The 10,622-nt window shown below is 34.8% G+C and overlaps 4 protein-coding genes across 9 annotated transcripts; all 4 read left to right on the plus strand.

Moving 5' to 3' along the window:
• The first annotated feature begins 706 nt into the window (after window positions 1-706).
• Window positions 707-1,591, plus strand: LOC108567057. Of its 4 annotated transcripts, none has more exons than XM_017927262.1 (5): window positions 707-814; window positions 886-969; window positions 1,023-1,152; window positions 1,203-1,274; window positions 1,326-1,591. In XM_017927262.1, the coding sequence occupies exons 1-5, from the start codon at window positions 782-784 to the stop codon at window positions 1,580-1,582; spliced, it is 576 nt and encodes a 191-aa protein (XP_017782751.1). In that variant the 5' UTR covers window positions 707-781; the 3' UTR covers window positions 1,583-1,591. The 4 variants fall into 4 exon arrangements, with proteins under 4 accessions (XP_017782751.1, XP_017782752.1, XP_017782753.1 ...); XM_017927263.1 differs by having other exon boundaries at window positions 1,023-1,146; XM_017927264.1 differs by having other exon boundaries at window positions 707-809.
• A 680-nt stretch (window positions 1,592-2,271) lies between these two features.
• LOC108567056 (DNA-(apurinic or apyrimidinic site) lyase) lies at window positions 2,272-6,364 on the plus strand. Of its 2 annotated transcripts, none has more exons than XM_017927260.1 (12): window positions 2,272-2,422; window positions 3,076-3,217; window positions 3,278-3,358; window positions 3,445-3,513; window positions 3,564-3,647; window positions 3,706-3,807; window positions 3,861-3,968; window positions 4,028-4,135; window positions 4,196-4,288; window positions 4,353-4,442; window positions 4,498-5,290; window positions 6,105-6,364. In XM_017927260.1, exons 1-12 carry the CDS (start codon window positions 2,390-2,392, stop codon window positions 6,223-6,225), a joined length of 1,824 nt encoding a protein of 607 aa, XP_017782749.1. In that variant the 5' UTR covers window positions 2,272-2,389; the 3' UTR covers window positions 6,226-6,364. The 2 variants fall into 2 exon arrangements, with proteins under 2 accessions (XP_017782749.1, XP_017782750.1); XM_017927261.1 differs by lacking the exon at window positions 2,272-2,422 and adding an exon at window positions 2,675-2,844.
• Window positions 6,365-8,437: 2,073 nt separating this feature from the next.
• LOC108567006 (glycine-rich cell wall structural protein-like) lies at window positions 8,438-9,498 on the plus strand. Of its 2 annotated transcripts, none has more exons than XM_017927182.1 (3): window positions 8,438-8,552; window positions 8,775-9,330; window positions 9,392-9,498. In XM_017927182.1, exons 1-2 carry the CDS (start codon window positions 8,487-8,489, stop codon window positions 9,069-9,071), a joined length of 363 nt encoding a protein of 120 aa, XP_017782671.1. In that variant the 5' UTR covers window positions 8,438-8,486; the 3' UTR covers window positions 9,072-9,330; window positions 9,392-9,498. The 2 variants fall into 2 exon arrangements, with proteins under 2 accessions (XP_017782671.1, XP_017782670.1); XM_017927181.1 differs by lacking the exon at window positions 8,438-8,552 and adding an exon at window positions 8,559-8,717.
• Window positions 9,499-10,179: 681 nt separating this feature from the next.
• LOC108566995 (acanthoscurrin-1-like) lies at window positions 10,180-10,610 on the plus strand (the record flags this gene model as incomplete). The annotated part of the gene is made up of 2 exons (XM_017927167.1): window positions 10,180-10,392; window positions 10,454-10,610. Coding segments are annotated over exons 1-2 (235 nt in total), but the record flags the coding sequence as incomplete, so codon positions are not given.
• Between the last annotated feature and the right edge of the window lie 12 nt (window positions 10,611-10,622).

A 10,622-nucleotide genomic window follows, 5' to 3' on the forward strand; every position in this document is an offset into this window, starting at 1 on the left:
ATTTAGCTTAGAACAAATTCAGAAAATCCTTTCATGCAAACCTGGTAGACAAATATTATTTCTTAATTGGCAGGAAAGTAAAAAACCGAGGAGGTATCATGTTCCCAATCAATATTATATGTTGTTTAATAGTAATTATATATTGTTTTGTGTTAATTTTTAACTAAAACTAATTTTAGGTAAAAATTTAATTCAAATTTTCTCTCATTAATTTAAACTATTTTTTTTATATCCAGGTAATATATTTGCATTGAAAAATCTGCGAATTTAAAATTTTCGATTAAATAAGTTAGTTTTAGATTTGGAAGTTATTTACTTTATATATTTGAAAATGTATTTCCATAAAATTATATTGGTTTTTAACTATTATTAATTATTATGAAATTAGTTAGTTAAATTAACTTTAGCATAGAAATTTGACTTAGATTTGAACGTCATTTCTATTAAATTCTTTATAACAATCTTTAAAGATCTTTCTTACTTTATAGATCAATATGATATCTTCTTCTTCCGGTAATGAGTTTCCTTCAGTAAATCGAGGGGGGAAAGTCAATAGTATATGAACTTTAAATATCTTATAGTTTTCATGTGTTATCTAAATCAAGTCTAAAATTCAAATTGTGGTCAAACCAATTCGCGACATCTGACTTTGACAAACAGAATTATGTTTGGTATTTGTATAATCTGTTATTGTTTATTTGCATGTCCATTGTTTATATTTAATTTTCCTTTTTACTGAAGATTATTGACTCCTCTATGCAAAATGCAGTAAGCTATAGTGATGATCCCAAAATGCAATGGATGCAAAGGTAAGGTAACATCATCTTCTTACCAAATCCTTTATATAACCTGTAAATATTTCAATTTACCATTAGTTGATTTTAGGAGAAACATACTAGAAACAAGAGGAAGGAATGTATAATGGAACCTGAAGTTATAGTAAAAATTGAGGAAAATCGATTAGCAAATGTTAGTTAAAAGTTTTTTTTTGTCTTGAAAATTTTTTATAATTTGTTATTCAGGTGCAACTTGAGGATGGAGGTTCAAATATGATGGAGCCAGAAGTGCTTGTAAAAGTGGAGGAGAACTGTAAGACTATTGGACAGGTCAGAGTTAAGTCAAAGAAGCTATTTAGGGGACTCGATGGTAAATGTAATAGTTGATAAAAAAAAAAGCTTTTTGTTAACTAAAAGTTGTTTAAGTTCTTGATGATATTAACCATAAGAGAATGAGGATTAAGAAAAACAAGGTATTTACAAATGAAGTAAAAACAGGTGAGATCTAATAAATTTGTTAAAACTTTTGTTAATTCATTTTCTTTGTAGAGCAAAGAAAACAGAGATCTCCTAACGCGAAGAATTTTAAGGATAACGTGATAAGGTTGACGGAAAGGCATTTTCCTGCGCCGGTGCCGCAGACCGTGGCTCAAGGATCGAGGACGCAGCGGAAATGCTTAGTTTGTAGTCACACAGTAAAAAGGACCCAAAGGAGGAAAGACACCAAATACATGTGCGTTCCTTGTAACGTCGCGCTATGCATTTATCCATGCTTCGAAGAGTTTCACACGAAAATAAATTTTTAGTAAAACCAATTTGTTAAATTATTAATTAAAGTATGATGTTAATAATTTCAATAACATTGAAATATAAATAAGAATTGTTGATATTTCATAGTTGATTATACAATCAATTTTCTTTAAAAATCAAAAAGGTATAACGTGCGTTAGTTTGATAGATTTCAAAGTAATTAACATGTATTTTCTGAGGTAAAACAACTAAATTAATACGTTTATTACATATGTATCAATTAATTAGATTAATTGTCTTTATTCTGGACAAGGTATTATTAAAGAAGTACAAGGTGGCGCAAAAGTAATGTCATAATTTGAATTAGCTACCATTTTTGCAGATGCGGCCAAATGTCCCTGTGCTCTGACATTTATGAAGTAGATATATAGTGAATTAGTTGTAAACAAGCCATGGAGCGATATACACCCCAAGAGCGTGGATTTATTGTTACTTCTTATTTGACAAATTTTCAGTCTGTTGTTTTAACGCAACGTGAATTTCGTCGTCGTTTTCCCTGTCGTCATGTTCCATGTGATCGAACAATTAAGCGTTTGGCTGAGCGCTTCCTGCAAACTGGGTCCAAAGATGGGTGAAAGATTTGAAAATACAAACTGTAGGTAATTTTCAATTTGAATATTGCTTTTTCTTCGGTTGGTGCGCAACATTATGTTGGCAACTGAAGTTACCAGTTTATGGCGGCATTTCTTCGCCGGTTCGCTTCTTCATTGTATTATTGTCGTTCTAAGCAACGTTTCGCTTTTGCAGAAGGAAAAGTGAATTGGATTTCAAAAGGGAACGCCGGTAGCATTAGCATCTTCAATATGCCTCCAAAGAGGAAAGCCGCGGAGCCTAAGGTAAACTTTCACACAAATTTAAATGAGCAAACTATTTTTCATAACCTGAAAGATTGCATTTTTCAAATGTTTATATAGTTTCTAACGATTGTTTACGCTTCATGCAGTGTGGGACAAAAAATAAGAACACTCGTTGACATTCAATACTATTATAAATGTACAACTTTTATGCAAAATATTTTTATGAGAGAATAATATGGCATGGTTAACGCAAAAAATGTAGTTGGCTACGCTGCAGTTGAATACATACATTTTGGGATTTCCCCGGCGAATTTTCAATTTGGTCGAGCGTGGAAGAACGAGAATTAGTAATAAAACTACGAAATGAGGACCAAAGTATGCGTCAAATAGCAAATACTATTTGAAGATCTTCTACGTTTGTTTATCAAGTCTTATTACCCCTTAACGGGATTCCAAAAGAGGTAGGCTACGCAGACGGCAATTGTATAAAAATTATGTCGTTACGGGATCCATTCAACTGCTAATTAGAAATGAGACGGGTTAAAATTTGTGGTCAATCTGTATGAAGACGTTTGGTTGTGGAAGAACATCGCGAAGAGTATCAATGTTGACACAGAGACATCGAAAGTTTCGCATCGGTTTTGCAAAAACTCGTATGTCCAATGACATCTAATCATTGTTATAAATTTTAGGTTGATGATGAAGTTAAATCAGAGGCACCTAAAAGCAAGAGAGGCCAAAAGAAGGAACCTGTTGAGGAGCTTGGAAATGGTGACATTGAGCCAACAAAGAAAACTGGTAGAGGTCGGCAGGCTAAGAAGATGGAAGAAGAAGGTATGTGAAAATATTGGCACCTTGTGTTTGTAAATGTTTTTAATTTTAATATAATTCTAGTGAATGGTGATGCACAGAAACCTGAGCCCAAGAAACCCAAGGGGAGGGCAAAAAAGGAGAAAGTGATTGAAAATGATGAAGGTATACATTTATGAACCAATTAAGAAATAACTTTTAACATCAATATTGTAAATGCTATATTAAAAGTATTTCTTTTTTATTTGCAGACACTGAGGAAGTTGAACCAAAGAAAACTAAAGGCAGGGCCAAGAAACAGATTCTTCCAGAAGAAGATGGTAATTATATGTTACCATTTGATAACATTAATTAATTACATTTGATTTAGATGCTGAAGAAAATGAGATTGTCAGTGAACCAAAAAAGACAAAAGGGCGCCAAAAGAAGCAACCTGTTCAAAAGATAGTTGAAGGTATAGCATCCAAGCGATCTTGTTACATATATCTCATGAAATGTTATTTTTACTTTAGATGAAGAGAAGCCTAAAAAAGGTAGAGGAAGACAAAAGAAACAAACAGAAGCAGACGTTGAGGAAGACCAGGAAATGGATGATGTGGAAAAGAGCGTTGAAAGTAATTTGCTGGATATCCAATTTTATATAAATTTAATGCATTTTATTTTTTAGAAAATGATGTAGAAGAAAAGCCTAAAAAGGGCAGAGGTAGACAGAAGAAGCAGAAACAAACCGACGTTGAAGATGACATAGAGATGGATGGGGCCGAGATAGTAGAAAGTAGTTGTACTATAAATATATGTATATATAAGTTTTCTGATGAATTATATTTATTGCAGATGATAAAGTGGAAGAGAAACCAAAAAAAGGTAGAGGTAGGCAGAAGAAACAGATACAAGCCGACGTTGAAGATGACCAAGAATTAGATCAACCCGAGACAGTTGAAGGTAGTTGGATTAAATTACGCGTATTTTAATTTTTTGATGAAAATGTTATATTTATTGTAGATGACGTTAAGGTAGAAGAGAAACCGAAAAAAGGTAGAGGAAGACAGAAGAAACAAAAAGTGACAGAGGTGGTGGGTGATCAAGAAGAAGATGGTAATTATTTTGACTCAATTGAATTATTGCTGAAGTAATTTAATGTATGTTTTCGTTATTTTAGAGGAAGTTGAAAAGGAGAAACCTGGTACAAAGAGAGGTAGAGGCAAGCAAACGAATCTGAAAGAAGCGAGCGATTCAGATGAATCTGCAGGTTAATAGTTTTTTTTTAATATGAATGAGCATAGTTTTTGATTGAAGTATTTCAGTTTCGAAACCAAAAAGAGGCAGAAAGAAGGAAGATGAGGTGGAAAAGACGAAGCCGAAGCCGACGTTGATGAACAAAACCGATACGGATTACTCGAATATAGAATTCTCGTGTACGAAAACGAGCAAGGATGGCGATGAAGCTAACTACGTCGTATCTAGTTGGAACGTTGATGGTCTGAGGGCTTGGCTGAAGAAGTCCGGATTGACGTACATTCAAGCCGAGAACGCGGACGTCCTGTGTTTGCAGGAAACCAAGTGCAGCCAAGAGAAACTTCCAGAGGAAATAACCACGGTGGACGGTTACAAGAAGTACTGGGCGTCGAGTAAGAAGGACGGTTATGCGGGCGTGGCCCTCTTCTCGAAGGTGATGCCTATAGATGTGAAGTATGGTATTGGTAACGAAGATCACGACGAGGAAGGTAGATGCATCACGGCCGAGTTCAAGAAGTTCTTCGTTATTTCCGTGTACGTTCCGAATGCCGGTCGAAAGTTGGTCACGTTGTCCAAACGCTTGGAATGGAACGATCTGTTCATGAAGTTCGTGCAGGATTTAGATAAAATCAAGCCTGTGATTATTTGCGGAGACATGAACGTTGCCCACTCCGAAATCGACTTGAGCAATCCGAAGACGAACAAGAGGAATGCCGGCTTCACGCAGGAGGAGAGGGATGGTATGTCTGATTTCCTCGACTGCGGATTTGTAGACACATACCGGAAGTTGTATCCGGACAAAGAAAATATGTACACTTTCTGGTCGTATATGAATAACGCGAGGAGTAAGAATGTAGGATGGTAAGTTACTATTTTATTCAGTAACGTTTATTTAAATTAAACGTAATTGTTATAATTTGATAAAATATTTTCAGCTGTGCATTACTCATTTTCTATAAGAGTAATGTTGAATAATGCACGTATTTTAAGAGATGGAATTCGTGAAAACTACTTGTGTCTTCTTTTCTAAATACAGTGGAACCTCGCTTAACGAGCAACATTTCACATAACGAGTGACGATGAGAAGAGATCATTTTTAAAACTTGTGTACACATATTATGTGTATTTTTTAATATGTTTCACTATACGACTAAAAATCCTGAAATTTTGGAACGGATTAAACTCGTTAAGCGAGGTTCCACTGTAATCAAGATTTGTAATTCGTTTTTACGAAGCACCATACCTGGAATAAATAATAATTGTAAATTATTCAATCGCGTCAGTCACATTGTAAATATAGAAGATTTATGGTAGTAAAATTGGTCACGTAAAACCATCAATTCAAATTACAAAATATGAAGAGTACCAGGAATCTTAAATAATTACATCATTTATTGCATAAATTAAAAAAAGACAATACGTACGTGCACAATTTTATTCATTTTAATTCACGCGAGAGAAAAAAAAAACCGGAGACAAATATGATTCGCAATCTTTTAATAACGTCGATTCGAAAATGTATCAAATCACAAAAGCAGATTAATTCCATGAAATCTTTACTGTATCTTTTATCATAACTTCATTAAACTAGTTTTTATTCAAAATTTTCATCTGCGATGAGCAACAAAGTGAATGTTTTTTTTATACAAATCATTAATATGTTTTCTGTTTATAGGAGACTCGATTACTTCCTTATTTCGGAACGTCTGGCGAACTCTGTGTGTGACAACGTGATCAGGAACACGATCTACGGGTCAGACCACTGTCCTATAACTCTGTTCCTCAATATCAAGTGAATCCGGCCTGATGTTATCATCATCATCCACTGCAACGATATTATATTTTCATAAAATTATTATATAATTAACCATTCCGAGTACTTATGTTACTATTATTTTTTTAACTTTTTTTTTTGTGTTTTAAACTATGTTTGTTTGCGTTCAATATTATGTTTCATTTTTTTTATATATATACAAATAAATTAAAATATAAATAATATTTTGTTGTTAACAAAAGCGAAATGTTAATTGGAGTTCAGGGAAACGTTTCAAGGTTTTGCCCATCACCGTACAAGAGAACGGATATTTTGTTTGTTTGTTATTATTGTTCTTGTTGCATAATTTCTTCGATGTTCGACCTCCTCTTCCTTATTACTTTCAACTGTGCGAATTAATCAGAATATATGCACGTGTTAATTGTGCAAACACAATTACCGTTTCTCATCAAGCAAATGATCTTCGCTGAATGCTAATATTGTTTTTCGGTGAGCGCGGACTGCGGCGATAATTGGCCGTGAAAAACCCAGATTATGGGATGTACTAAGTTTCGAAGCCTCCGGCGGATCCAGCGTTTCGTTTCTAACAAACCAATTCTCGTTTGTAACAAAACAATAATTGTTATAATTAAAAACTATCAATAAGACGGAAAGAAAACTGAATATAAATAATTTGCATCTTGTAACAACAACAAAAACATGTTGAAGATGATTAATACAAATTAGTCATCGTTTGGCGTTTTGACCTACACCTTTTGCAAACTGAATAGAATTCAAGTAAACTATTTGTGATCTTTACAATTTTCAAAGAGCTGAAGGAAATCAATGAACATCTAACATAAAGTTTTGTTGCTTTTCAATGATAGTCTTAAAAATCAAATAATTTCCTAAATTACAATTATAATAACATACTCTAATTTGAGATTTGATAAATACTAAAGGAAGATGAATTTCACTATTTCCAAATAACTTCTTCAAAGGAAATTGAAAATATATTCTTGCAATTCAATCGTGGTTTAAAAACAATTTAAAATCTATAATTAATACATTTCACTGCATAATTTCTAAAGAAATTCATTTGGTTTTTTGTATATTTACATCCACGAAAATGATCTAATTAGAAGCGTTCTGCAATATTTCGTATATAAATTAGTGTTCATTAATTAGTTGAACATATTTTTAGAACATTTTCATATCCTGATTTATAATAGTGAAATGGAAAAACCATTGGTTTTTGTTGAAGTGGATTGTTAATTGCTTATGTAACTATTTTTATTTATTTAGGAAATAACCAGACATTTTGCATGTACTGTTATTTATTTATACTGTAATACAATGAAGAAGCCACGTAGTTTCCACAGTAGGTTTTTAGTTGACGTAGACAAAATCATGTTCAAAAAATAAAATCAACAGTTCTTTTCTATTTTGTTTTGAAACATAAGTAAACATTCTGTAAATTAAGTCAAATCTTATAAGAATTATGTTTTTGTTCTTTTATGAACTATTTCAATAACGTATTTTGCTCCAATTTCATTAGAAAAGTTTAGTTTCTAAATGGATTAAGACATTACGTGAGATTTATTTAAATTTTAAATATAGATGAAATTAATCTAATGAATCTAAATGAAAAATTTGATAAATGTAATTTGTATGTTCCAAGTAAACCAGGTATAAAGTTATAGTTAATTAGTATTTGAAATTACTTCATCGTAAAACGATACGATTTGGTTTTGTCTATTGTCTGCTCACCGCACGAATTCCATTAAGGTTTTTACTAATAATTATTTTTAGTATTAACATATGATTGCAGTCTGCAAATCCTTTTGTGTCGAATATTAATTGACGAGAGAGAGAGAGAAAAGTATACATAAAACAAAAGGTTGTTATTGACTAGATGAGATGGAACACTCGTGCGCTCTTTCTATACCAGCTGAAATTTAAAGGAAACCTTGGCGGCACCTCAACAATGAGTTTGGATATCAATTGAAATTCAAAGAAACCTCAATTAATTACGATCAGTTATTAACTGGAAATACGTTCTTTTATTTATTTTTTTCTGTTATATTTTTGTGTTTCCTCTCCTTTTCTCATTGGCATATCCCGTTGCACCGATTCGAATTACCTCACCTTCAAAAGTCGCCATGCGCCGTCGCGAATTATGTAATAACCACCGTTTTGGATTTACTTTTATTTTCAATTATTGCTTTTGCAAATTATTCTGCATGTGCTGAAAAATGCTATAAAAGCTGATGCGATTTGTTGGAGCAGACAGAGAACACCAAGATGCGTTCCGCTGTGGTGGTGTTTGCAGCAGTAGCGGTCTTCGTGGCCGCGGTCGATAGCCAAAGGGTAGGTGTAGTGTATTTGGTTGATCTGATGGGAAGGAGGAACGAGGAGCTGAGCGAAGGCATCGACAACGGCATTTCGGAAAATAACGATAGCAAAGTAGCCGGCAGACCCGTAGCTCTCCTGTTCTTCCCGCCATCGTTGGCCGATCAAAAGCTTCCGGAAAATGTATTTGTTGTTGGTGCATTGGATGCACGGGACTAACGGGTTCTTTTTTTTTTGCAGTTTTCGGAAGATGGAGCCAAGGGCGAGAAGGAGGTCAGGGATAAGAGGTCCGCGTATGGTGGATACGGAGGCAAAGGAGGCGGTGGTGGTGGCGGATTCGGAGGAGGCGGTGGATTCGGAGGCGGCGGCGGCGGAGGATTTGGCAAAGGAGGTGGCGGTGGATTAGGAGGAGGCGGAGGATTGGGTGGCGCTGGAGGAGGATATCCAGGCGGTGGTGGCGGAGGATACCCAGGAGGTGGCGGGGAGGACATCCAAGGAGGAGGTGGCGGAGGATATCCAGGTGGCGGGGCGGATTAGGAGGCGGAGGTGGCGGTGGATTAGGAGGCGGAGGAGGATTAGGCGGCGGTGGAGGAGGACACCAAGGAGGAGGCGGCGGTGGATATCCAGGAGGTGGTGGCGGAGGATACCCAGGAGGTGGCGGTGGTGGTGGCCATCAAGGAGGAGGAGGCGGTGGCGGCGGACCAGGAGGTTGGGGAGGTGGCGGCAAAGGAGGCGGCGGATCCGGTTCCTGGAGCAAAGCCTCAGCATCTTCGGGTTCTTTCGGAAAAGGCGGCTAGTAAGATTATAATTACCAATTTCTACCTTACTTTATTCTATTGACAAATTCTCTTTTTCAGCGGACGTTAATCAATCACTTTCACACACAGTCTTCAAACGATCCAAGATTTTATAATTTTGTAATTACGTATTAATTAATAAAAAAAATCAGAATTGAAACTATGAATCATAGTACATTTTATTAAACATCCAAAACCTACTTAAAAAAATCATAATTTTATAAATTTAATTAATTGAAATTAGTATAAATTGTATAGTTTTCAATAAATTTGATAATATTATACAAAATACATCATTTCAATATGTTTACTATATCAGTTATTTAAATTAATAGTATTTTAAATACGTAATACGTTAAAATAAAAACATGTATAACATTATAAATAATTCAAATGAAATAAATATAAATAAATTCGAATAAAAATAAATTAATGACACATGGATAATCAAAGCTGTTTGTACATTTTAAAGAAGACCTACACTTCGAGAAATCATTGAATTGAGATCAAATTATATAAAAAAATCATCTTGTTTTAAAACAAGTTAAACAACTGCATAATTTAAAACAAAGATCAAAACACACATAAGAACTCCCAACTATGCAAAAGTTCACTTTTGGAAATTATATTAATATATAAATTGACGAAATTGATATTCGCACAAAGCATGAAATACGTCCGTCTGATGCAAAAACGCAGTGGCAAATGTTAGCGTAATCTGGGGAATTACCATTGGATAGGTCTAAAAAGGTACGTGCATATTATAATTCGATTAAAAATATATTAATTTTTATGATCGCAACGCTGATTCAAAAATCTCACCTTCAGATTCACCATACGCCGCGGGCGTTACGTAATACTGTTTTGGATTTGTTAAATTTTTTTTTTAGTGCCAATTTAATTGTGTGATTCGTCAGTTCCGTTCTTCTGAGGAATAGTATAAAAGGAGATGCGAAGTGATGCGGTAGCCAGAGAACGGTAAGATGCGTTCTTTTGTGGTAGCAGTCGCTGTTGCGGCGTGTTTGGTGGTTTTATCCACGGCAGAAAGGGTTGAGGATGAGGTATTTGGATATAGGTGCGTATTGTGGATTTTTAAATTAATTTCTTGTGTTTTAATTGCAGGTTTTGACGAGGTTCGAAGTTAAGGGTGATTCCGATGATCTGGTTAGGGTTAAGAGGATGGCGTACGGCCGTTATGGTGGAGGAGGCGGATTTGGAGGTGGATTTGGAGGAGGCGGTGGATTAGGAGGAGGCGGAGGATTGGGAGGAGGCGGAGGCGGTGGATTAGGAG

The sequence above is a fragment of the Nicrophorus vespilloides genome, unplaced genomic scaffold, assembly GCF_001412225.1.
Source record: "Nicrophorus vespilloides isolate i.1.1-1 unplaced genomic scaffold, Nicve_v1.0, whole genome shotgun sequence".
In the NCBI taxonomy this organism is placed as follows: Eukaryota; Metazoa; Arthropoda; class Insecta; order Coleoptera; family Silphidae; genus Nicrophorus; species Nicrophorus vespilloides.